Genomic DNA, 26,514 nt, shown 5'->3' on the forward strand with positions numbered 1-26,514 from the left:
AGAACTTGCTCTCTCAGGAAAGATATAACTTAACAAATATAAACCTGCTTATTTGTTTCAATTGGTCTCTGTCTGGCCTCCCACTCTTTCTTTATTCACATCTCTAGCTCCATCTGTACATCCATCCATTCAGCCATGTATTCGTCCTTATGTGTTACTATCACGGAAGGCAAAGGACAGATCATTGCTCCAAATTCAGTTATGAAGCAGTCGCTGATAGTTGTCTACTTCTAAACTCCATGCATGAGGGTCAGCATCTTCATCTGTGTCATTCTTTATTATATCCCTGGTGGATAGTACAATGACTGCAAAAAGAATTATGTAATACATATTTATTGACTGAATGAATGAAATGTCTCTGTGTTATCAAAAAAGTTTCTGAGGACTTTATCCCTGAATAAGGTGCTTAATAGATGTTAAGTGATGATATCTCTGTGTTTTTCTAAACAGGGTCTGAGTTCTTGTGTCTTTCAGAGTAAATTGCTTTTATCTAAATATGTGCTTTTTTAAAAAGATGGAATTCTCTCTTTCCTGTTTTATCTTCATCCTCATTTCCTTCTCTTCCCTTATCCCTTATACACCCAAATAAACAAAATAAATTAACATTTACAATTTTTTGGCTTTTTTTTTTTTTCGGGGAGAGAGAGAGGGAGAGAAAATATTTGAATTAGTTTTTCTCTCTGTATCATAGATCATCTACTTCAGTGATTCTCAGCAGATGCCTAGGCCCTACTTCTAAGCTGTCAAATCAGAATGCAGGGTAGAAATGTAATGCAGTACGTGGGCCCAAGAGCTCCACCAGTGATTTCCATAGAGACCTCCAATTAAGAATATTTAAATTAAACTTATTTTTATTGATCTCTAGAGATTGAGACTCTCAGGATCCCATAATGGAATAGGAAAGCAGACCCCCTGCCTAAAGTGTGACTTGTGTTATATTAAATAAAAGGAAGATGAGTTTAAGCAGAAAAAGGAGGGATTGCATTTTCCTTACCCTATCAGAGGAGCTTATAAGTGAAATATGCATTAGTTTATTGATAAATAATTTAGTAATTAATTGGTAAATAATCTTTCTCACATATTCCACTTTTAAAAATGTTTTTCTTACATTGAATCTGAATTTCATTATTTATTTTAAATTTAATCTGAATCTCATTATTTATTTAAAAAGATTTAGTTTGTCCTCCTACTTTGGCTTCATACCCTGAACTGCGTATATATTTTCTGCCTTGGTTTTTATATCCAACCTATCAAATACAGTGATATGTTTCCTCTGAATTCAGCAGTTTGTAAGGAGTCTTAGTAAGAACAAATTCAATTACCTGTATTCCTATTACCAATTGCCTAGATTTGTAGAACACAATAGTTTCAATGATAATTCAGCCTGGCTAAAGTAGACTATCTTAAAGGCTTTTAATAATGTACTTAAATTATAGTCTTATTTCATTATGTCCTTCAGAGTGACTGTTCTGTTTCTTCTTTTTTTTTTTTTTTAAATTTTTATTTATTTACTTATGATAGTCACAGAGAGAGAGAGAGGCAGAGACACAGGCAGAGGGAGAAACAGGCTCCATGCACCGGGAGCCTGATATGGGATTCGATCCCGGGTCTCCAGGATCGCGCCCTGGGCCAAAGGCAGGCGCCAAACCGCTGCGCCACCCAGGGATCCCTGTTCTGTTTCTTCTTAACTTTGTATAAATACCAATGAGTAACATCTTAGGCTTGTTTATAAATTGACATAGTCCCTGATAACACCTTTTATCTCTTAGACTATTATTTATTTAAAAGTAGCTAAAGTAGCTGTGATCAAGTAATACTTAGTAAGACCTTTAGTGTCCTGAATCACTCATGTTAAAATATCCAGTGGTCTATAAGAGTTTAAATTTCTGGAATGCCATACCAAGAGACAACTGAATGAATTAAAAATTATATATCTATGATAACTACTTATAAAATATTTTTCAAATCATAAATTTTAAAGTTCAATTACGTGATGTGCAGTTTATAGATGAATCAAACTTTCTAGGAAACCTGGAGATTTTTTTTTGATTGCCTATTAGAGCAAAAACCTTTCGAGCAGTGAGTACCTCATTTCTTGCGTGGGTATTCACTTCTTACACATTTTCTTTTAGACTGTCACTATACACGTGTAAGTATTTGTATTTGTTCATACTGTCCTGTGACTTGCATTTTTCCCTCACCAGTACATCACGAGCATCCTTCCAACATCTAAATATATGGCTCAACACCATTCTTTTTAAAACCTGAAAAGTATCACATAACCTGTATTTCTAAAATTAATTTAATTCTTCTGTGAGACATTAGTTGGACAAATAATCATTTCAAGGAATATCTTTTTAAAGATTTATTTATTTATTTATTCATGATAGACATAGAGAGAGAGAGAGAGAGGCAGAGACACAGGCGGAGGGAGAAGCAGGCTCCATGCCGGGAGCCCGACACGGGACTCGATCCTGGGACTCCAGGATTGCTCCCTGGGCCAAAGGCAGGCGCCAAACTGCTGAGCCACCCATGGATCCCCAAGGAATATCTTTCTATAAATATAAATACCTTGAGAACTTAGCAATGAAGAATAGTCAGAATCTTTGGATCACCAGGCATACTCATTTAAAAATATAAGTACTATCAAATTTCCTAAAATTCTACTAAGTTGTACTAAGTTATAGTCACAAAGTTGTACTAGGTTATAGTGAAAGTTCTACAACAAATTTTATGGAACTTTAAAAACTAAATTAGATAAACAATACATACATGTACAATATTAGATATCTGTAGATGTTATATGGGAAATTTATCTTTTAGAGTGAAAGGGCAAATGTGTGAAGCCAGTTAAATGACTAAAACTAATGTTCAAGTTGGAATAGAGCTGTTTGCTTCTCATGCTTGATTTATATCCTGGTTTTGTTTGGTGTTCTGTGGGAATTTGAAATGGTAGGTCTTATTTTTCTGTCCCCTGCTTCCCACATTCGTGTAATCTCACAAAAGCAAGGTATTTAAAACATATTAAAAATCAGCTATTATAACTCAAAAAGATGACTACATTCTCTCTAGAAAATACTTTTGTTAAGTTAGATTTATAGACATAAAGTTCAGGAGCCCTTTTGTTGCCAACGTTATGTTTTTTATTCATTAGCTGCCCCAATCTATTACTTCCTTAGGCTTATTATATAATATGATAATAAATAATAATAAAATGTGTTTAGAGATCTGGAAACTATAAGCATTATTTTTTACCTTTAATGATCTGTGTCTCACAAGCATGGCATACCAGTTAGAGAAGTAAATACAGTTTTTTATTGAATGAAAAGAATAACATTTTTTTTTTAAGATTTTATTTATTCATGGGAGAACACACAGAGAGAGAGGCAGAGACACAGAGGGAGAAGCAGGCTCCATGCAGGGAGCCTGACGTGGGACTCGATCCCGGGTCTCCAGGATCAGGCCCTGGGCTGAAGGCGGCGCTAAACCGCTGAGCCACTGGGCTGCCAAAGAATAACATTTCAAAAGAAAAATACTTCGTATATTTAAAATTCTAGCTATATACTGCTATACTTAAAATCCTAAAATCACAGAGCTAGACAAATCCTTAATATTTTCTAAGATGAAATAAAGGACTGTCTAGCTATCTCTTTAGTCCTTTAGAATAAAGTGAAATCCTTCCAGTCTTGTAGGAAAAAACTGTTACTGCTGTTATAGGAAATACATTCACAACAGAGACATATTACATAATTATTATGAACATTCTTTCTTAAGTTATAGAAGTTATTTCCTGGACTTTTCATGGTCTGCTGAGAAGCATACCCCCAATTATGGTGATTTTATTTCTATTGGCCATGGTAGGTTTCCATGAATTAAAGTATGTAACTATTTAATTTTCATGGTGACATTTAAAATACTGCAATAAAATATGAAAGCAATAGTTCTTGAAACCTGCGTACTTATTTTAGTATCACAAAATGGAGTGGAGAGTAGTTATCCTAAGGCATCAAAAGTTTTCTTTGTGATATGTATGGAGTATGTTTTAATTCTTAACAGTAATTTAAGGTGTGTATTAGAATTCACTAAAATTCTTGCCAGTGTCATGTGAGAACAAAGTAAATAAGCAGTCTTTGCTCAAGAAATCTTCAAACTTGAGATGTTCCTGATACTAGATCTTTTGTAACTTTCTCTAGTCTACTTCAGTTTTAATAGCCATTTAAAAATACATTTCTTAAACTTCAACTTTTGGTAAAAGATAAGCCACATCTAACTCAGGAAATTTCAATTCATGTAAGCTGTAGCATTTTGGGACAGAAAAATAGTTTTAAATAATTATTTTTATTAGCTTTACTTAGAGAAAAGTAGTAGCTTACAAGATCTTAGTCAAATCCAGTTTGCCAAATGTTCACCGTTACTACTTTTTTTGGATATCTGAATTTAAATTAGTGTACTCTTAGCTAATTGATATTTGTGTGGTTGCATTTTGTGGCACTTGAAAATAACACATACAATGTAATGTGTGGTAGTTACTTTTTACAGTAGTACATTGTGTGATTTACAGTAAGCATTAAAAGTATTTGTTGCATTATTTTATACTTCCATATTTGGTGATTCATGAGTTTTTGTTTATTTCTTTTTAAAATGTGTTTATGTAAAACTTGAATATTTTTTTTGAAAGTAATTTTCTTTGAAATTTTGTTACATTTATTGCTTAACTAAACAATTGCCAAAGTTTGTGGAGCAATTGGCTCATAGCAATGAGGTATTTAATTCTTCAAACACTAGTCATTTAAAGATTTTAAATATAGTTATCATTAGTTTAATCTCCGTTTTAGTAATAGGTTTTTTTTTCTTAAATTAGTCAGTATTCCATTAGGAAAATTAAAAATAAAACAAGGGAATATCAGTTTCTAGTTTTTAGTAAGAATTGTGACCATTTATGCTATAAAAATTGTGTGTGTGTACAATTTTCTTTGTCAAGATTTTTGAAGTGTGGTTTATTAATAAGTATATATACCATTCCTGGTAGTCATAGTGACATAATATTGAAGAAGCCAGAGGATTTGTTAAAATTTGTTAAAAGCCATGCTTTTAAATAAGGTCTGTAGCTTTAGGTTAAAAAACCTAATGTAAAAAATTATTATGGAAGAAGGAGAGTTGTTAGAAGATCTTTTTTCTTTGCTGGTTGAGTATTATTCCCATCCTTGAAATTTTTAAGTGGTGTGGAACACTTTTGGGAAGAAGTTGGATTTTAATTAAATTGCCTAGCTAGTCATGTATTTATAGTGCGAGCATTGTAGATGATACATCTAAAAATGCCATGCTGACGCTCTGTGCCTCACACTGCAGTAGAGAAAACAAAAGGTGATAGTAAGGTTTTTGTTGTTGTTTTCTTTCAGCATTGGTTCACCAAACTGCCACCTGTGTTAACATTTGAATTATCAAGATTTGAATTCAATCAGGCATTGGGAAGACCAGAAAAAATTCACAACAAATTAGAATTTCCTCAAGTGTTATATCTGGACAGGTATGGTTTGGTATACAGCATGACTTGATTTTGAAACTGTTTAGTAACCAAGTAAAGAATTATTGTGTTTAGAGAAAAAATTTGCTTAATTTCTTTAGAATTAGTCTTTTTTTTTTTTTTTTGCATAATATGTCCAGTACTACTTGTCAAGGAAAATTGAGTTCTCTTTCTATTTAGAAAAGTATAGTTACTGGGAATTATAAGGAAGCTAAAACATTTATTTTTGTGTTTGTTACAATTTTATGAAATATTCTTTTGTCTGATATTTCATTGTAAAATTTTAAATTTTACCTTTTGACCTTTTGTGGTGTTGGCTAGACTTAGTATTGTATCTATTTCCATGATTTTTTAGAAATGGTAATATTGTTTTTTGTTTTTTTCCTGATAGATACATGCACAGAAACAGAGAAATAACAAGAATTAAGAGGGAAGAAATCAAGAGACTAAAAGATTACCTCACAGTATTACAACAAAGACTAGAGAGGTATTGTAACTTTTATGAAACATATGGGAAGTCATATTTTTAGTGATTATCTGGAATCTTTCATTTTAAATTTGCTTTGGGTGACTTATAATTCTAGTAATAATCACTCTGAATTCATATTTTGCTTGAATAGTTTAGTTTTGAGTTAGAAACTAAAATAATTCTTAGTTGGCATTCATGATTATTTTAGTGTTTTAAATATTTTCATTGTTGACTAGTAATAATGCTCTTGGTGTTGAAAACAGTTACAAAATTAATTTAATGTTAAAAAAAATATTCAGAAAAGGGACACTTGGCAGGCTCAGTCAGTAGAGCATGCAACTCTTGATACTTGGGCTGTGAGTTTGAGCCCTACATTGGGTGAAAAATTACTTAAAATAAAAAACAAAAAACCAAAGTTGAACTAATTTAAATTTTAGTGTTTCTTTTTGTATGAGACTACATATCATTCTTGAGATTTCCATTAAAATGAATGGTGACTAAGTTTTTCTGCTTAATACAGAAGATACAAACTCTCAGGCCTCTCATTGAGACTTTATAAAGAAGGGAAGCAAGTCAGGTGTAAGCTGATAGGCAAAGGGAGCTTAGAGAGCATATCCCTGAGAGAGGAAGTGCCCATCATCTGTACTACCGGGTGGGACCATGTGTGACACCACATGTGAGTATGTCCTACTATTTTTGATAACTTCCCCAAAGTGCTGGAATCTAGACAGTCAGATGCTCTGTAGTTCAGACAAAAGTCTATAGGCTAAAATGTGGCCTGAGAGATCTCAGTTTGCAACCTCTGATTAATCTGTATCCCTTATTTTAGTATTAATTTGAAAATTAGCCCCAAATTTGTTAAACAAAAATAATGTATTATTATTTCAATAATTTTTATTTTTAAAAGGTGTCTGTAATCATATTAAAAACTAATCAGAGGTAAAAGGTAGAAGGATAATATTAGTCATCATCCTAATCATGAGACCAGATGACAGATCTAAAAATAAAAACAGTCTCAGGAAATGGAACTGTCAGTATTCATTTTCCTATTGGGTTACAACTTAGAGCAGCATTTAAAATATACAACAGTGTACAGACACATTCAATTGTAATCAACTTTGTTTCCCTTAATTCGGAGGACATTTAAGTTCTTTCTTGAATGTGTCTTTAGTTTTAACATCCTCATTTGAAAAAGAAAATTAATTGCATTGTTGAGGAAGATTTATTAAAGTGTTTTTATCATGTTTTATAACAATTACTAAAAACAACCAAATGTGTTTTATATACAGCTAAAAGCATTTATACATCTTATGGTTAACAGATATTTAAGCTACGGTTCCGGTCCCAAACGATTCCCCTTGGTAGATGTTCTACAGTATGCATTGGAATTTGCTTCAAGTAAACCTGTGTGTACATCTCCTGTTGAGGATATTGATGCTAGTTCCCCACCTAGTGGTTCCACACCACAGACATTACCAAGGTAAAATGTTTTCCTGATTCAGGAGCCAGCTGTTGACTATATTATATAGTGATATAATTGATGCTTTAAAGAGGGTTTTATAAAATGTCCATTGTGATTTATTTTAGTGGACTCTAAAAATACTAGATTCACTTAGAAGGTTGTGCATCTTCTGGATGCTTTCTTATTTCACTTTTTCAATAGATTTTATGGTAGTGGATTGGAATTTTCATCATATTTTTTTCTGTTCAGAATTATACTTTAGGTTGTTTTGGTATAGATGTCCATCTTTTTTCCATGAAAATACTGTTAAGTTGGTTTTTCCTGTAATGTAAGCTGATATTATATAATTTTGGTATACATAAGATTTATTGACATGATTAAGCCATTTCTTTCTATAAAGCCACAATTTCATTCTGATAATAATATATTCCTCATATATTAAGTATATCATTGGATATTAAATTAATATACATATTTATTTTTCTAAAGGCCTTTTCTTTTTGAAATTATAATTTCAAAAATTAATCCTGTGTGTTTGGCACAATTTTTGTCCAGAGCTTCAGCTTGGAAAATTTAATAATGAATATTTTATGATTTAAAAATATAGCACAACAGAACAACAGGGAGTCCCTTCTTCAGAACTGCCAAGCACATCACCTGCATCAATAGCTGCCATTTCATCAAGATCAGTAATACATAAACCATTCACTCAGTCTCGGATACCTCCAGATTTGCCCATGCATCCAGCACCAAGGCACATAACAGAAGAAGAACTTTCTGTGCTAGAAAGCTGTTTACATCGCTGGAGGACAGAAATAGAAAATGACACCAGAGGTAAGAAGCTTCTCATAGCATAACTACTGTCGCCTCAAATGGCTATGTATAATGTTAAAATTGAGAAGGGAAGTCACCTCTGAATTTCATATATTAATATTATAAAGTATTTTTTTTCCTAGAAAGTGTTTTCTATAAAGGAAACTAGTCTGGCCACCTGTTTTTATGATCTTAATATCAGACTCAGAGAGACCAACAGATTTTCCCTGGACTATTTAGTTGATTAATGACATAGCAGATGGTCTGATTTTCCTGTTTAGTGCTCTAAATTTATATCAAACTGGTATTCACAGCTACTTCATTGGTGAAACATCATACAAGATTAAATTATATATTTATCAATTAACATCCTTCCCCTTATGTTTGTGGAATGAGTTAAAGTGTTAAAAAATTATTTTAAGTTTAAGAATTAGAAATGTGAATTTTATTTATTTTTTAAAAAAGATTTTCTTTATTTGAGAGAAAAAATCAAGGGGCAGTAAGAGAGTGAGAAGCAGACTTCCTCCTGAGCAGGGAGCCCATGTGTGCCCTCTCCCAGAACCCTGGGATCATGACCTGAGTCAAAGGCAGACACTTTTTTGTTTGTTTGTTTTTTTCAAAGGCAGGTACTTAACCAGTTGAGCCACCCAGGTGCCCCAGAAATGTGAATTTTAATTTTCAGTCTGCTCTAACAGAGATTTCCAGATATGATCTAGGAGCTCAGTGCCAGTTTGTAAAGTGTTTTAACTGGCATGTAGCAAAATAAGAAAAATAAGAACAGTGCTGTTAGGAGCATGAGGGTGCATGTGTGCATGTGTATATATGTTGGTATTAAGTTGCAATCTGGCCTTGGAAGGAACTCTCTTTTATTCCCCAATTATGTCTTTGCTACTTTAGTGTTCTTAAGGTAGCCTTTTTCTTTTTTTAAATGAAGTGATGTTAATATTTTATGGTAGGTTTTATTATAATTTTTCCTTACATGGCAAAATATAATATCCTATTATCATCACCCAATTTTATCCTAATTTTATTCTATGTAAAAAGAAAAATCTAAGAGCTACTGTTTTATAACAAAAGATTGGAATTATTTTAAAGAGTATGGCTTATTGGAGCCCAACTTGACTATAGACGATATGTAAATAAAGAGCAGTCCTAATGTAATGTAATGTAACATAAATAGGATATAATGGCAACCAACAATTAGCATTGGTAGCTATAAATATTTCCCTTAGTATTTTTCATCTATGAGGGAATTTTTTACATTTGAATTCATTAGGAAACATTTATTGAGCACACTGTGTTTCCTGAACACTGTAATAGATATTGGATAATTTTCTACGGGACTTGGTAGATTATTTTTGTTTTTATATGACTACATTTGGAAGGGTGGAAGCTAGGAAGCTTTTGACATCAAGGTAGGGCATTGAGGGAGGAGAGAAATGAACAGATATGATCTACTCTTTGGAGAAAACTAAGAGAGATAGATCACTGACAAGAGGTGAGAGAAAGGGAGGAATTAGGGATGATTTCCTTAGTTTCTCATGCTGGTATGAATAGATAGATGGAATATACTTTAGAAAAGGGCAAACTGGTGGATGAGCAGGTTCTGCACCTCACAGGAGGAAGTAGAGGAGTACGATGAGTCCACTTTTGGCCATTTTAAGTTTGAGAAACTTGAGAGACATTCATCTGATAAGGCTTTGGACCTTAATACCTAATAGTTTGGACCATAATAATACTATGGATCAGGTGGGATTTTCCTTGGAATATTTGTTTCCTCTCTTTTATCCCTGTTATTAGCTGTTAGCATTATTTTTTAAACTATCGTATAATATTCCAGTATCTGAGTAGGATGTAATTTATTTAATTTCTATATTGATACTGCAAATAGTGCTGGCCCTCCACATGCATACTGACACACTTTTGTGAGTAAGATATATTCTTAAAAGTGCCATTTCTGGTCCAAAGTGTATATATTTGAAATTTTAGCTGTTTTGAAATTTTACCTCCAAAACATTGAACCAGTTTTTATTCCCACTAACTGTGTGGGAGAGCCTGTCTCCCAAAATCCTCCTTAGCCCTGGGTACTTTTTAGATTGTGGTAGCCTGAATGTTGAAAAATGGTATGTTTTAGTGTCTTAATTTGCATTTCCTTAATTATGAGTGAAATTCTATTTTCCTATAAGTTTCTTGTTTATGACATTCACCCATTTTTTATATTGAACCATTTATTTTTCTCTTACTGCTCAGTAGAAACTTTGATGTTATGGGTATTAGCCTGTTGCCTGTAGTGCATGCTGTAGATACTGTTTTCTTAATTTGACTTTTTTTTTTTTTTTTTGTTAGTTTTGTTTCTGTAATGTAGATTTTCTTAAGTTTGGGGAGAGAGTCTTATCTTTTCCTTTATGGTTACTGAATTTTCTGTCAGGCTTACTAAAAGGTCTTTCCTCCACTCTGAAGTTACTAATATTTTTTGTAGTCTTTCATGATTTCTTCCTTATTCTTTTCAACAGCTTCATAGTATAGGTTATACTATAATTTAACCATTTCCACATTAATAGATATTTAGGTTGTCTCTAGTTCTTTAATTGTTAGGGCAATATAGCTGTGAATAATTTTGTAGAATGGATTTCTATTGGAAGTAGAAGTACTAAGTAATGGGAGTGTCAACATTATTTCCACTGGTGATTGTAGTAGAGTTTTATTCAATGACATATATATAAATAGATGATTTGTGGCAAAGTTATTTTATTTCATTCCACAATTTTCCTGTTTTATGTAAATATATAAGGGGCTTTAGATTCAGCTTTTATTGAAACTTTCCTTTATAGATTTGAATAAAGTTCACTTTTATAGACTCAGCACGTTTTCTAAGTGAACCATATTTGTTTGTTTTTAATTATGCACTTGTGCTATATCTTTTATTAAGGAAAACTTTTTTTTTGTTGTTTTATATAGACTTCAAATAATAATCGAGTGCTTTAGGAATTTTTCCTTATTGGTCTAACATATTGGAGGGAAAACCATAGTTACTATCTTATATCTATGTAAAGACATATGTTAATCATTTTAAATGGCATCTTCTATCCTTAGATTTGCAGGAAAGCATATCCAGAATCCATCGAACAATAGAACTAATGTATTCTGACAAATCTATGATCCAAGTAAGTTAAATTTGAGGTTGGTAAGTGCTGTCAAAATTATTTACATATTTTTTATTTATATGATTAACCTAATTTTTAAGCTAATTCTGGTTCTTTTTATGTTATAAGATTGCTGAAATTAAATATTCCATATTAATATTTCCCATATTGAGTTGTATGTTCATACTATATTTATTGTTTACTTTTTAAAATTGTTTTACAGTAAACTTAGCAAAAATCTTTAGAAGGTCTTAGTTTTTACAAAAAGTCCTACAGAGGAAATTATATGGTTGTTTAGGGATATTAAGATTGAGGGGGAAGTATAGTGCTCAGTTACATTTTAACTTTTGGCATACATTATATAGGCCATATTGCTAATTCAGTCATCAATTTATAATTGTGAAGATTTAGATAAAATCAGGTGCTTCATTTAAAATACTCATCATAAGTTCTTCGTTTAAAGGAAATACATTTTCAGAGTTTGAAAAAATATCCTATTTATACACCTGCTTTACATGTCATTAGCTTATTTATCTCCCCCTTTTTTATTTCATACTGTAATTTTTTAAAAATTTTAATCACAGCCAGTTTTCTCTTGTTAAAAACATATTCTTTTATGGTATTCTCCAATAAGATAGTTTATAGGTTTCATGGAATATGGTATTAATAGACTAAATTGTGGCTTAACTATTCTGTTTTCATATTTAGGTTCCTTATCGCTTACATGCTGTTTTAGTTCATGAAGGTCAAGCTAATGCCGGGCACTACTGGGCATACATTTTTGATCATCGTGAAAACAGGTGGATGAAGTACAATGATATTGCTGTGACAAAATCATCATGGGAAGAGCTAGTGAGGGACTCTTTTGGTGGTTATAGAAATGCCAGTGCATACTGTTTAATGTACATAAATGATAAGGCACAATTCTTAATAAAAGGTAAGAACATAAAATATATAGGGTAGTATGTATTTTTAAATATGTAGCTCTTTTATGTGACTCTGGTCTCTGGTATGATTAGTTAAGTTTAATTGACTCAGGGTGATGGATGTGATTAGGAAGTACAGTTGGCTTATTCTGGGTGAGAAACTGGAATTACAAGAGTAATTAGGACTGATAATTGGAATATATTTTGTATCCAAAGTTAACTACTTAGTAACTACTATAAAATGTAACTCTGACCTATTTCTCCTCCCTAAATTTCTTTTAAGGATCATATTACACATTGACTCATATTTAAGCTCCTTAACCTAATATACAAGGCCTCCATTTTCTGGCCTCTGATTGTCTCTCAAGCCTCATTTATTAACCAGTGTCCATTTTAAACTGTGTATACTTTACTGATATCTGAACTGCTTGTATTCTCTTTGCACCAAATGATTTCACTCATTTATATCTATATGTTCTTATGTTTTTTTTTTTTTTTTTGGAGGTAATGTTCTTATTTCTTCTTTTGTCTTAATTTCTGCTCATCTGCAATATTCAATTCAGGTGTCATCTGCTCTGCCATGTTTTTTTTTTTTTTTTTTGACTTCTACCAGAATATATCTCTCCTTGTGTTCTCATAGCATACGTCTATCGGGCACTTACGTGTGTTGGAATTGTATGTTGACTTATCTTTTTCACTTCACTCCGATCTGCTCCAAGACAGGGACAATGTCATACTATGTCTTACTGTTTTATTTCTTAATATTCTCACATAGGTTTGCATATAGAAAATACTTAATAAAGGTTTGTTGAAACTGATAAAAATCAACCTTCTTTCTGTGTTTAACCATTCAGCAACAGTAGCTAGGTGGTCCAATTGTGGCTAAAAGCTATAGTGTGCTTTGTATGTGTGCAGCAGAGGTTCAGTAACCTAAATACTACTTATGTAATGTTTTTAAAAATCTTGCTATATTGATTAGTTCTCAGATTGCATGTGGGTATATTGCTATGCTTAACTGTTTTAGACGAAAAATAATTTTAGTTCTGTTTAGAGTTTAATAAGGTTATGAATTATTCTCATTCTGTGATAATTTTTATTTCACAAATAATCAAACGTCTAGTGTTTTCTTAAAATAGAATATGTAGTACTGTGTCAATGTTTGAGTAGCAAATGATGTTGGCTTTATATCCCATTCCTTTTTTTTACTCCTTAGATTAAAAAAAAAAAAGCTGAGAACATTTCCTATAATGGATTATAAAATATTTGCATCATTGCTTGTCTAGTTTTAATTTGTAATATTGATTTGTTAAATTGTAATAATTCATACTTTAAATCCCATTGGAAATGCATCCTATTTTGAGCTTTGCATTTTTCCTTTAATTCTTAATTTTATATTAGTTTTTAAAATATGATTTGCAGAGGAGTTAAATAAAGAAACTGGGCAGGCTCTTGTTGGAATAGAAACGCTACCACCGGATTTAAGAGATTTTGTTGAGGAAGACAACCAGAGATTTGAAAAAGAACTAGAAGAATGGGATGCACAGCTTGCTCAGAAAGCTTTGCAGGAAAAACTTTTAGCATCTCAGAAATTGAGAGAGTCAGAGTCTTCTATAACAACAGGTTAGTACATTTTGATTAAATTCTATTTTATTATCTCTGTATTTATTATTGATATTTTATTTAAAAAATAGGATATGCTCATTTAACAATTTTTTTTTTAAGATTTTATTTATTTATTCATGAGAGACAGAGAGAGAGAGAGGCCGAGACACAGGCAGAGGGAGAAATAGGCTCCATGCAGGGAGCCTGATGTGGGACTCAATCCCGGGTCTCCAGGATCATGCCCTGGGCTGAAGGCGGCGCTAAACTGCTGAGCCACCTGGGCTGCCCGATATGCTCATTTAAAAAAGAACCTTAATTATTTTAAAATGTGAAGAAGACAGTAAAAATCATCTGAAATTCCATCACTTCTCTGAGTGAAGTTGCCTGTTAGCATAGGTAACAATTTAGTTTACCCTTTTGCCAGGCACTACTATATACATATATACCTTTTTCAAGTTAAATGAGACGATTTTGCTAACTCTTTCTGTTCTTACCCTGCCCACTTTGGTTGGGCCTAACCCTTCTTGGCCAGAAGTTTAGAAAAGCCATGAAAACTAGCCCGTAATCCAAACCTTTTCACTAAAGCTATCAAGAGAGTGAATACTAGTAATTTCCCATTTCAACAAAATAGCACTATTGGTATGTCCATACATATTTTGTATAATATTTTATGTAATATTTTGTGCATTTATGCTATTGTTATAGAGCAGTTATTTGATTTTTTCAGAATTTTTAAAATTAAACAAGTGAGCTGAAACTATTTAATATATTTCAAGTTAAAATATGTATAGACTCATAAAACAGAGGTCAATGTACAAAAATAAAATATTTAAAAATATTCTTAAGTTCTTAGCTGATGAAATCAATAAAATGTTCAGAGTAAACAGTATAAAAATAAACATGTTCTAGCAAAATTAAAAATAAAATATCTTCTGAATTTTTTTTTAAGATTACTTTCATCAATCATTACAGAGTTGTTAATATTTTTTAGGACAATATATTTTCTCCTGTGAAAATGTGTTATTTCTTTGTAGTAGTTGGAAAAATGAGAAGAGATAAATTGAACACAGATATTTTTGTCAAATTCATTTGTCTCTTTTTTTTTTTTTTATAACAGTGAAACTTTTTGAATGGCCTTTTTATGCAATTCTGCCAATTTTGGTTTTATTTTTTAAGAAAGCATTTTATGTGTTTGTTTAATTTCATTTTTTATAGACTGATTCCCATACAGCATTACTTAGGTGAATTTTAGCCTTATCTCTTGAACTTTAGAAGTAATTATTCTCTCACTGGAAGATGTACAGTACCACAATATGGTGTTGTGAATGAAGCAGGCACACACAGATCTGTCCAGACTTGTTACCTTGTTTTCATGTAAATTGATTAGTTGAGTCCTTGATCTTGATGTTAATGGGCGTTGATTCAGAATTTTTAAAAGACCATGATAATTGTATTATACCAAAAAAATACCAATATTTTTCTACTTAAATGCAATATAGTATATTTGAATACCATCATTGTAGTGTGGTAAGCTCTACAATGATGCCCGACTGTATTTCTTTCCATACATTAAGAGCCACTGTGTAAACCACATGAAGGCCTGTGATTTCACAGGAATGCAGTTTCATTATAGTGACTTTGTCTACTTCCATAGGATTTGACTCAGTAGCTATCAAAAGATTTCTGTGCTCAAATAACAGTATATACATTATAGTTCTTTTCATTTTTGAACCAAGTCCATCCCTGTGTGATTTCATCCCTTGTCTATGCCTTGTGCATATCCTTCATAAACTGATACCTAGAACTTACCCCAAGGAGCAACTTTGTTATACTTCCACTAACTTTTGTGCACGCCATCTGCATGTAGCTATTATCTTATTAGTGGGAGGTTGTGGCTTCCTAATTGGTGTAAGTGGTGGTGGTACCTAAGTACTCAAATGAAGGTGAATCCTACATTTATTGGTTAAGCTGTAACTCTCTTCTTGGCTCACATATTTTGTGGTACCAAAATATTAAGTACTAGATAGTCTTCTTTTCATCTTGTCTCTGACTAAATTTACCAACTTAACACATTTTATTTCTATTCAGACTAATACATATTCCCCATTAATATTCCTATCTGACAGGACTAGCTAACCTTGCCATACCATTTACATTTGTTATCTTTTGTTCTCTCTGTATAAAAGGCCACATCTTTATGCCCCATACCCTTTATCCTGATTAATATTTACTACCATATACTTTAAATGCTGTTTTGTAATTTAAAAAAACAGAAATAGGTATTGGGCATATATTTTCATATCTCTTTTTAGTATTCAAAAGAAATACTTGAGAATGGAATATATTTCTGAGAGGAATCAGAATAACTAAAAAATAAAGAGACAGAAATGGTCAGTTCGCATATAACTATTATGATTATCTTCCAGACTGAGGTTTTTAGAAAGCCTTGAATTTTCAGCATATTAAAGAGAATCTGTGTTTAAATCTTTCAGGTGTGCACTAGAATTATACGTGACTAATGGAAGGTAATACAAGGAAGTCTTCATAGAATCCAGCAGAGTGATTTTTCTTTCCTTGCAAATCTTCTCAATAAAACTGTAATGTGACAGCTATTAAAATCAATTTCTTCTGAGTGATATTCCAAATATTAATTTACATAGTATTAATTAAATGAGTATTTGTTCCACTTCTGCTGACACGTGACCAAGAAATCTAAGACCTCATTTCTCTAGTACCATTCCTTGTCTTACTGAAACTAAGTAATAAGTGATGGAACCAAAAATTATTTGGTCCTTTTCATGCTGCCTCCTTAAACCTGCTTACTGCAAAGAAAAACTTACCTTAACACTTATGTTTAGAGATTTATTCAACATTCTTTACTACAGTGTACACCTAGGGAATTTTTTTGTGAGTATAAGCAGCACATGCCACCTGAGTAAGACCACCTAAGACTTAACTAGGATCAGAACCTCTGAAGGAAGGGTCCAGAATATATATTTTTAAAGAGATCCTTAGATAAGTTTGAGGTATACTTCTAGTTAAATAGAATGGCTATGTTTATAAAACAGAGAAACAGAGAAGAGAAGAACTTTGCACTTTACTTGTGTTTCTCCTATCTTCTTCAAAAATTTTTTTAAATGATTTATTTAGTTTAGAGCATGAGTCAAGGGAAGAGGGTGTGAGAGAGAGAATCTCAAGCTGACTTGTTTGACTGCACCACCGAGGAACCCCTAAAAACTGTGTTTTTTTGTTTTTTTAAATTTAAATTTTAGTTAACATACAGAGCAGTATTGGCTTCTGGAAACACTATTACAGTCCTCATAACCTGTATAGCATACCCAATTTAAAAAAATAAAAAGGTAGAAAAAATAAGGTAAAAATGGTTAATATTGATATGAAATGCATTCCATAAGATTTCATAAATTTGCCTAGAAGGGGCTTACAGAATTAGCTCTGGGACTTTTCCACAGATACTGTCTACAAGTTAAAAACAAACTGATATTCCAGGAAAGTTCAGCTGGTTCCTGAGAGTAAGATCTGGTAACATGAACAGTACCCTCAATATTCTCAAGTTCCTTTAAATCAGGGACTGTGTGATGTTCTTATGTATATTTCCAGAATCTAGCATAATAAATGACATATGGTAACTGACCCTTGAATGTTTTCTGAATTGAATTCATTTCCTATGGAGATTCCAATAATGAGTTTCCTGGAAGTGATCCACATTGTATGGGAATACTAACGCTTTAAAAGTCTAGCCAAAATAATTATACATTAGATAGAAGGGTAAAAATGTGTGGTACACATTTTATGTAGCTCTGTCCTAGGAAAATTCTAGGTTTAACTCTGGTTCCTAAGCCTCTACCCCTCAATTCCCATGATTCTGTTTGTAGTAGCACCCAGGAATTTGAAGTCTTAAAAATTTCTCTTGGGATTCTATGCAGCTAGCCTATCATGGCTTTATAGGCTGCTTTTGGGGAATCATTAATTTTAAATACATTTCTAGAAATGAATGGTCTGCATATCTTTGAGGTAATACTCTTTAAATATTCTCAATGTGATTGTAATAAGTAAGACTCATCAGTAAGTCAAGGTATTAAGTACTTCTGAAAGATAGGAGGTGTTACTCCCCCTCCCCCCCTTTTTTTAAATAATTGATTTAAGAGCAGATCCTTGGGCAGCCCAGGTGGCTCAGCGGTTTAGCACCGCCTTCGGCCCAGGGCGTGATCCTGTAGACCCGAGTCCCACGTCAGGCTCCCTGCATGGAGCCTGCTTCTCCCTCTGCCTGTGTCTCTGCCTCTCTCTCTGTCTCTGTGTCTCTCATGAATAAATAAATAAAATCTTTAAAAAAAAAAAGAAAAAGAGCAGATCCCTATGCCATAACAGAAAGCCAGTTGGTTATTTAGTTAACTCTCTTAAAATGTTGAAGAGCAGAACCAGGAAATATACATAGGTAGAACACTCCCAAGGCATCCCAGTCTCTTACTCAATGTGAAGGTGGACCAAAGGAGCAGACTCAGAGTACTCATAGAATTTTGGGTCTTCTTTAACAGCCAAGTAAGTAAATGAAACCCCCCTACATTTTGAACATAGAGCATAGTTGGGAAATCTCTTATGTGGAGGATAACCATTTACAAAGCTCAGAGAAGTACCCATAGGACATATAAATGATGTAAGGGATATTTTAGATAGAGGGATATTATATACCTCCATAGAGACTTGGTAATCACCAGCCGTATTCCAAATTGAATACATATATATCAGCTGAATAATATATATTAAGCTGAGGGATTAATTAGTATATAAAGTGTCAACACAGATAAAGAAAATATCATGGTCTCTATTAATTGCGTTCCTATTTATATAGGCCAGCAGTGATGAAGCTTCTATAGGGTTACTGGATGAACTAAAAGAATTGTATGTATTTACATACATACAAAGCCAACTCTTTGTGCTGTTGTTTTTAACAAAGAAATGGAAATTGCTTACGTGTGCAGTAGGTAGAGTGTGAGTTGTATGAGCCCTCCATCCAGAACACCATATAACTGGTAAAAATTATATCGACACGCAAAAAAATGTTTGTTATATTAAAAACAGTACATTCAGAATAATTCTTTTTGTTTATAAAATGTAGGTAGGTATAGTCTGGAAATATATAATACTAAAAATATTAGTAGTGCTTATTTCTGGGTAGTGAGAGAACTTCTTCTTTTCCTCAGTTATTTGTTCCAGTAAATAAATATGTTTTTTACCCTTCTAGTATGATAAAATGAAGCCAAAACCCTTTTGCATGAGGACCATGTATTATCATCTGACTGCCTTGTAATTCCTCCAAGAATACTTTGTTTCATATAAACCATATTATTCCCCATTACTCTTGCTTTTGGGGAACTTTTATATGATTACGGCATTTCTCATAAAGTTATGATTCATTTTAAAAATGTCCTTTGACAATCAGTATTCTTGAAATTTTGCCCATTCTTTAAGAACTTCCTAATATTCCAAATATCCCAAATATACGCTCCATGTAATGGAGCTCCATGTAATGGAGCGTATATTTACATATATATAAATCCTACAAGGATTTAACATTCAGGAGTTTAGAAACAAAAACCCAGGCTTCATCCGGCATGTTTATGGAGCCTATGCCACTTATAGAATTGTGCTAGATATTAGCAGTGAGGAAAATTGACATAAAATTCACTCACTTAAGAACATCCTTGTAGGGATGCCTGGATAGCTCAGCGGTTGGGCATCTGCCTTTGGCTCAGGGTGTGATCCCAGGGTGTGGGATCAAGTCCTACATTGGGCTCCCCGCGGGGAACCTACTTCTCCCTCTTCCTGTGTCTCTGCCTCTCTCTCTGTGTCTCTCATGAACAAATAAATCTTTTTTTTTTTTTTTTTTAAAGAACATCCTTGTAGGTTCACCTGCTGTGACTACAGCACCACTCAAATAAGTTTCCTGGATCATTACATACACAAGAAACACTCTAGAGGAAATAGTTCTGTATGACACCTAGGCAGGATCATTCAACATTACTAATAAGGTTTTTTGGACTCAAATCCCTGTGTGGAAAGGAATCTTGACCCTGGGAACCTAAGATATATTTGATTGTGTTGATCAGATAAATTTATTTTTGTTCCTAAGGACTTATTTTACATAGACTGTCCATGTTTCAGTGTGTTAGACCAGTGTCAGACTGGATGGATTTCTTGGCCCTCATTGTATTAAGTTCATCTCCTAATACCAGCTAGAGGCGTAGTCTGAAATTTTCTTTAACAATCCATCATGCAGGGCACTGAAAGAACATTGCAGTGCAAAGTCAAGAAATACAGAAATGAGAGCATTTGACTTCTTTAAACTTCCTTCCTGTCATACACATTGTCAGTATCCTTCCTCTAGTCTTCCTTGTCTTAGTATATTTTACCTCCATCATCCTAGTTACTCGTGCCAAAAACTTAGAATCCTCTTCACATCAGCTCCAAACCTTTGTGTCCAAAATACATCTTCAGTTTTACCAATTCCCTTTACCTCTGTTGCTGCCTCTGTTGTCCAAAAGCACCACCACCTCTGCTCATATTGCTCTGGTACCTTCTAGTACTTTCACTGACTTCTAGTTTTACTTTCCTCTAATCCATTCTTCACATTGTATGTAGTCAGAATAATTTTTTTAAAACTTGCCACATTGCCATTGTATTTAAAACATTTATTCACTTCCTTTTATCCTCAAAACTTTTAATAGACTCAAAGGCCCTTATGTTTTTGCCCCTGTCATCTCTTGCTATATCTCTCTCCTTACACTGTAGTTCAGCCACACTGGCTTTCTTTCAGATCATCCTTCCATCAAGGAATGAAATAATCAACCCATCATCCTTCAGCTAAAAAATCATATTCCATAATCTAAGTTATCCCTCCCCTATTTCATTTCTAGCATGTATTATTAGAATGTTGTCATAAATCATGAATGTGATTCTTTGATTAATGACATTCTCCATAGTTGACTCTAAACTTACTGGGGCAAGGCTGCTTTGTTCACACTGAGTGTGAGTCCCAGTATCTAGCCTAGTGCCTGGCATATAGTTACTAAATACTTAATTAAAATTTATTGGATAGATGGATTACCATGCGTATATGTTGAAGTTAGAGCATTTCTTTTTGAATATTTCATTTTGAGAGTTTTTTTTTTTTAAATCAAATATTAGAAAGGATGGCAGTAGTCCTGTTCTGTCCCATCAGTTGGTTGAGGAAGGGCTCACTAAACCAGTCCCGGTAATATTGTAGAACATTTTAGTGTACTTTCTTCTTGTTCCTTATATCCATTACTTACTAATTCATTTGTTCCATTAAGTTTTTGTGTGCTTATTGTATGCTAGGCATTGAAGAAATAGCAATACAAAAAGGAGATAGCATCCCTACTCTTGAGATTCTTAGAGTCTAGCAAGGGATATGGGCTTAAATACAATAGTAATTAAGTCATAATTGTGGAAAAGTGCTAAAAGAAAGAATAAGTTACCGTAGAGCAGTGGTTCTCATTTGAGAGTAATTTTGCCCCTCCCAGGGGATATTGGATAAATTGAAGACATTTTCTGGTTATTACACCTGGAGGGATAGTACCACTAGTGGGTAGATGCTGGGTGCTCAGGACCTATCCATACCAAAGAATCAAAATGAACTACTTCAGTAGTACTAGAAGCTGATAAACCCTATTCTGAAATTGATGTAATGAGGAATACTTTCATAAGGAAGTGGTATTTAAACAAAAATACATAGAAGTTCGTAGATGGGAGAGTGAAAGTGGATTGGATTTATAGGCAGAGGGAAGAAAATATGGAAAGATTTAAAGGTTCAAAGGAAAAACCTCTTTTTTGATATATTAGATAACCTGACAAAGGAGGGTATAGAGCAAAGGATACAAAATTATGTTGGAGAGAGGCAGAGGCCCTCTTTTATAAAGCATTTGAGGTTGTCAATAAAGAACCTAGTGCGACATTCAGAGTATATTGTTGCATCAATAGGTCTGGAGCTCAGAGCCTAGATGATAGATACAACTTTGAGAGTTCTTTACAATGATGGTATTTGCAGTCTTGAATTTATATTAGTATTGGTTTGCCAGGTTGTAATTGTTTTTCCTCTAACACTCAGTTACTGGGCAGGTTCAGAAAAGATAAAAGGTTGGGTTCATTCAAGGTTTAGGTTTTGTCCGAGAGGTGTGAAAAAGGATTTTGTGGCTGGAGAAATAGCTACTGTGTTCTCTGTAGAAACTCAGACCAGGAATGTTATACAAACTAAATACTTTTTTTTTTTCTTTTTTGGTAGAATGCTGATGATTTTCCAAAATGAAATTTTGCTATTTATCATGACAGAAAAATTTGCTATGAATTTCTAACCATAGCCTATGAGACAATATTTTCTTCAGAAATAGACTACTCTTGAACCTGAGTTCAACCTGGGGGAGGTGGGTGGGGTTAAATTCTGGAGTAGGTGCTATATGTTGAGTGGTATATTAAATAAAAGTAAAATTGATTACTATATAACTTTGAATTAGAAATAAATAACAGATTCATCTTAGTATAACTCTCTGTGATTTATATTACATATGCAACTGATTCTTTTCTTATGAAGCACAAGCAGGAGAACCAGAATATCTAGAGCAACCATCAAGAAGTGATTTCTCAAAGCACTTGAAAGAAGAAACTATTCGAATAATTACCAAGGCATCACATGAACATGAAGATAAAAGTCCTGAAACAGTTTTGCAGTCGGTAAGAACTTCTCTTTTAACTCTCTGAACATAGACATCTTCATGACATTTCCAGCAGTGTAATGGAGAGCACCCTGCATAGGAGTCAGGAGAGACTGGGCCAAAAGACAACTCAACTCTACCATTAACTTGAACAGGGACTGTAACCCTAACCCCCAGGCGGTAGCTTCCCCAGCTGTAATTTTTTTAATGCCTTTTTTTTTTTTTAAGATTTATTTATTTATTTTGAGAGAGAGCATGCACATCCAAGCAGTGAGCGGGGGCAGAGGGAAAAAGAAAATCCTCAAGAAGACTCCCCTCTGAGTGGTGAGCCTGATTTACGACTCAATCCCAGGGTCCTAGCATCATGACCTGAGCCGAAATCAAGAGCTGGCCACTTAACTGACTGAGCCACGCAAGTGCCCCTAAATGCTTCTTTTTAAAAATAAATTTCTGTCTTCCTGCTAGAGAATTTTGAAAAATCATACTCCTAGACTAAATTGATCATTTGATTTGGAATTTAAAAAAAGAAGTATAAAATTTAGCATTATTTCTCTTTTTCCTTCACCCCTCACTCAATCTTTAGTCTTATTACATTGAATATAAGGTAATAGTTTTCATTGTTCATAGAATATGTTTAGTAACAAAATACTAGAAATTCTAGGTTTGAGAGTAAATGTGATCTTGCAAAGTGGTTTATACATATTTCAGTTCAGTGTCTAAACAGAATTGTCATTAATAACCCTCCTGTGTTGTAGCTCTCGATTGTGTCATTTTATAGCAATAAATTGTGTACATTGGTACTATGTTTTCAGTGAATATGGCCTTCTGAGAGATGTTATTTTAAGAATTTCCTACCACAAAAAACATTCAGTTCCTGTAGTCCCTTCTTTTTATTAACACAAGCATCTATAATACAGGTTTCTCGATAACTAATTTTGGTATTTGAAGATTACCCTCCTAGAAAACTAAAGGGAACAGGACATACAATTTTTCAACAGAGTTTTCTACTTAGTGAACTTAGTCTCAACAATAACCTGCTAATTTTCAATGAGGTCTGTCTTTAATATGATAGGGCCTTGATTAACCAAAATGTTCAATTAATGAGGTATTCTGTTTTGATGAATAATCAGAAATTGCTTTTTTATTTCACTTACAGTGTGAAAAAAATGATTATATCATTTTACTACAAAAAATGTTTTAAAATAAGTGTATTTTTTTATTCCAATGTTTTGCAAATGCCCTGGAGACTCTAAATGAGCTTGAGATGAACCTCTGCTAACTCTAAAGCAATCTTAGAAAATGTTTCTTGTAATGGATCTCCGATATCTAACTTCTTGGGTTATGATACAAGAGGAAAACCTAGGGTGGTAGAAAGAGTGGAGAAGTAGATACAAAGGAGAAATATGATCTAAAAATGTAGTTTGCTTGGCCCTTTGCTAATTAGGAATTTTATTTGTTAAAGCCTACCTTATGGTTAAGAAATATGTCCTTTTAACTAATCAGAGAGCCAAAGATATTATTTAGCTTAATATTAGAAACATGATTTTCTTTTTTTTTTTTTTTTTTTTGGTTAATCATGTATAACATAAATTTGCAGAAACCAGCATTAAATATATCAATATAATAATATATACATATTCTATGTATATATAAAATTATATCTTATAAGCCTACAATCTACTGCTTCACTTTTACTTGAGAAAGGAGGATGGCATTGAGAGATTATGATAGACAGCTAGCATAAATATTTTTCCATTTGGCGTATCTTGTGGAGTAGCACCAATAGCCAGAGTTGTTTGTATAAATCCTACAACATATCTAAGAATATGTTAATCATGGCTGTCTGAAGCAGCCTCTTAGTCTCATGATTAGTTGCTTAGGATCATAATAACCACATAATTGGTTTTTCTCCCTTGAAAGGTATATCTTAGAAACTAAAATTGCATACATGAAAAGAGTGTTGAAATTTTGGGATTAGATAGTCTTGGGTTTTCAAATTTTGGTTTTATTTCTCACTAGTTACACAAACATGAATAAGGTGCTTAATTTTTCTAAACCTAGTTTGCTTTTACATACAATGGAGTTGATTGTGAGATTATTTTTTGAAGGCACCTCGCATGTAGCATAAGGTACTAATTTGCTGTTTCTTTTTGTTACTTTAATACAAACCATTTCACAAACATACAATATACTAAATTCCAACCTGAGTTTAAGAAATTCCTTGAGGGAAGCCTGGGTAGATCAGTGGTTAAGCATCTGCCTTTAACTCAGGGCGTGATCCGGGGGTCCTGAGATCGAGTCCCACATCGGGCTCCCTACATGGAGCCTGCTTCTCCCTCTACTTGTGTCTATGCCTCTCTCTCTGTGTCTCTCATGAATAAATAAATAAAATCTAAAAAAATAAATAAATAAAAAGAAATCCCTATAGAGAGATACTCTCTAAATGTTTATACAACTTATGGTTTAGAAGAATGTCTTTAATTTTAAATGAAATATTTTCAAATTTGAAAAATATGAAAAGTATACTTCAAGAAAGAAGCATGTGTAACCCCACTTCTTAAAGCTCCAATCACTTAATATGTTGTTATTTTTTTTCCCATTCTTATTTTTATGTACAGGTTTGGGATCTGTTTTTCTAGCTGAAGTACTACTGCATATACAGTTTTGCTTATATATTGCCTTTTCTTGTTGTAACCGTTTAACATTATAACATAACCATTTCCCTATGTTAAAAGTTCTCTGTGAAACACATTTAATGGTTGAGTATTATTCCATTGAGTAATTAAAGACTTACTTATGTAACCAATCCCCCATTGTATATTTGCTTTTACGTTATTATAACTAGGCTGTTATGAATTGAAATACGGAGAAATTTTCATTTCTATCTTTAGAATAGACTCTCTATAGTTAAATTTTACTGGGTTAAAAGATAAGGAGCATATTAAGGGGGTCAAGGTGGTTGTAGTTACATAGCTTTCTAATAGCCGTTACATGAGAAATCACTTTTTAAAACAATCCACTTAAGAGAGTTTAGAGAATTAATAAAAATCTTTGTATTTCAATTATTTGGGAACTTTTATTAACTGAAGCACTTATTAACTCCTTTTAAGTTTAGCTATTGCTAAGGTATTTATATAGGGCCTGTCAATACTAGAAAAAAGATAAATACACTTGTACTTTAATGAGCCCTAAAATTCTTTATGTGGAAAATTTTTATAGTACCTTTGGATATGTAAACTTGATGAGTGATACTTCAGAGTTATTATACTCACCCAAAGTTTCTTTAATTTTTCAACTTGCATCATATAACTTGTCAGTATTACGCTGTTGAAACTCTTCTGTGGTATCTGAAAATGTTTATAAAACATTTTTTCCTAAGTGCAACTTTTTTTCAAAGGCAATATATTGTTTTGTAAGGATCAGTATTTTATGTTTCCCAGTTGCTACTTGCTTTAAATTTATATTCTCTCTTCTTAAGATAATATTATTTTAGATTGATTTGATTGTGAGAAGTGTTTCACTATAGAGTCTAGATAGATCTCCTGATTTACCTGCTCAAATTTCACTCCTTTGGATTGAGACCTAGCACAATTATTCTTTCATATGCTAGAAGGATTAAAAATTATTAATTAAATGTCATGGGTTAATAAGCATATCTCTCTAGGTATGTATTATAGTAATATTATACTATATATAGTATAATAGTTATATTCAAAATGCAATATATATATTATATATAGTATAGTTATTTAAATGCAAGCAGATTAAAATAGCGCAATAGTATTATTATAATATTATTGTCATTATAGAACGTATAATATAGTTGTCATT

At 32.8% G+C, this 26,514-nt stretch overlaps 1 protein-coding gene across 5 annotated transcripts in view; it reads left to right on the forward strand.

Annotated features, from left to right (window-relative positions):
• Positions 1-26,514, forward strand: part of USP25 (ubiquitin specific peptidase 25) — a 137,018-nt gene that overhangs the window by 83,276 nt on the left and 27,228 nt on the right. For all 5 annotated transcript variants that reach the window (XM_072806578.1, XM_072806580.1, XM_072806581.1 and 2 more), the window contains exons 11-18: positions 5,400-5,527; positions 5,916-6,011; positions 7,315-7,473; positions 8,063-8,289; positions 11,362-11,432; positions 12,120-12,348; positions 13,757-13,957; positions 22,563-22,702. In XM_072806578.1, coding sequence (XP_072662679.1) covers positions 5,400-5,527; positions 5,916-6,011; positions 7,315-7,473; positions 8,063-8,289; positions 11,362-11,432; positions 12,120-12,348; positions 13,757-13,957; positions 22,563-22,702 — 1,251 coding nt within the window. The remainder of the gene's footprint in view (positions 1-5,399; positions 5,528-5,915; positions 6,012-7,314; positions 7,474-8,062; positions 8,290-11,361; positions 11,433-12,119; positions 12,349-13,756; positions 13,958-22,562; positions 22,703-26,514) is intronic.

This window comes from Canis lupus, chromosome 30, assembly GCF_048164855.1.
Source record: "Canis lupus baileyi chromosome 30, mCanLup2.hap1, whole genome shotgun sequence".
NCBI lineage: Eukaryota > Metazoa > Chordata > Mammalia > Carnivora > Canidae > Canis > Canis lupus.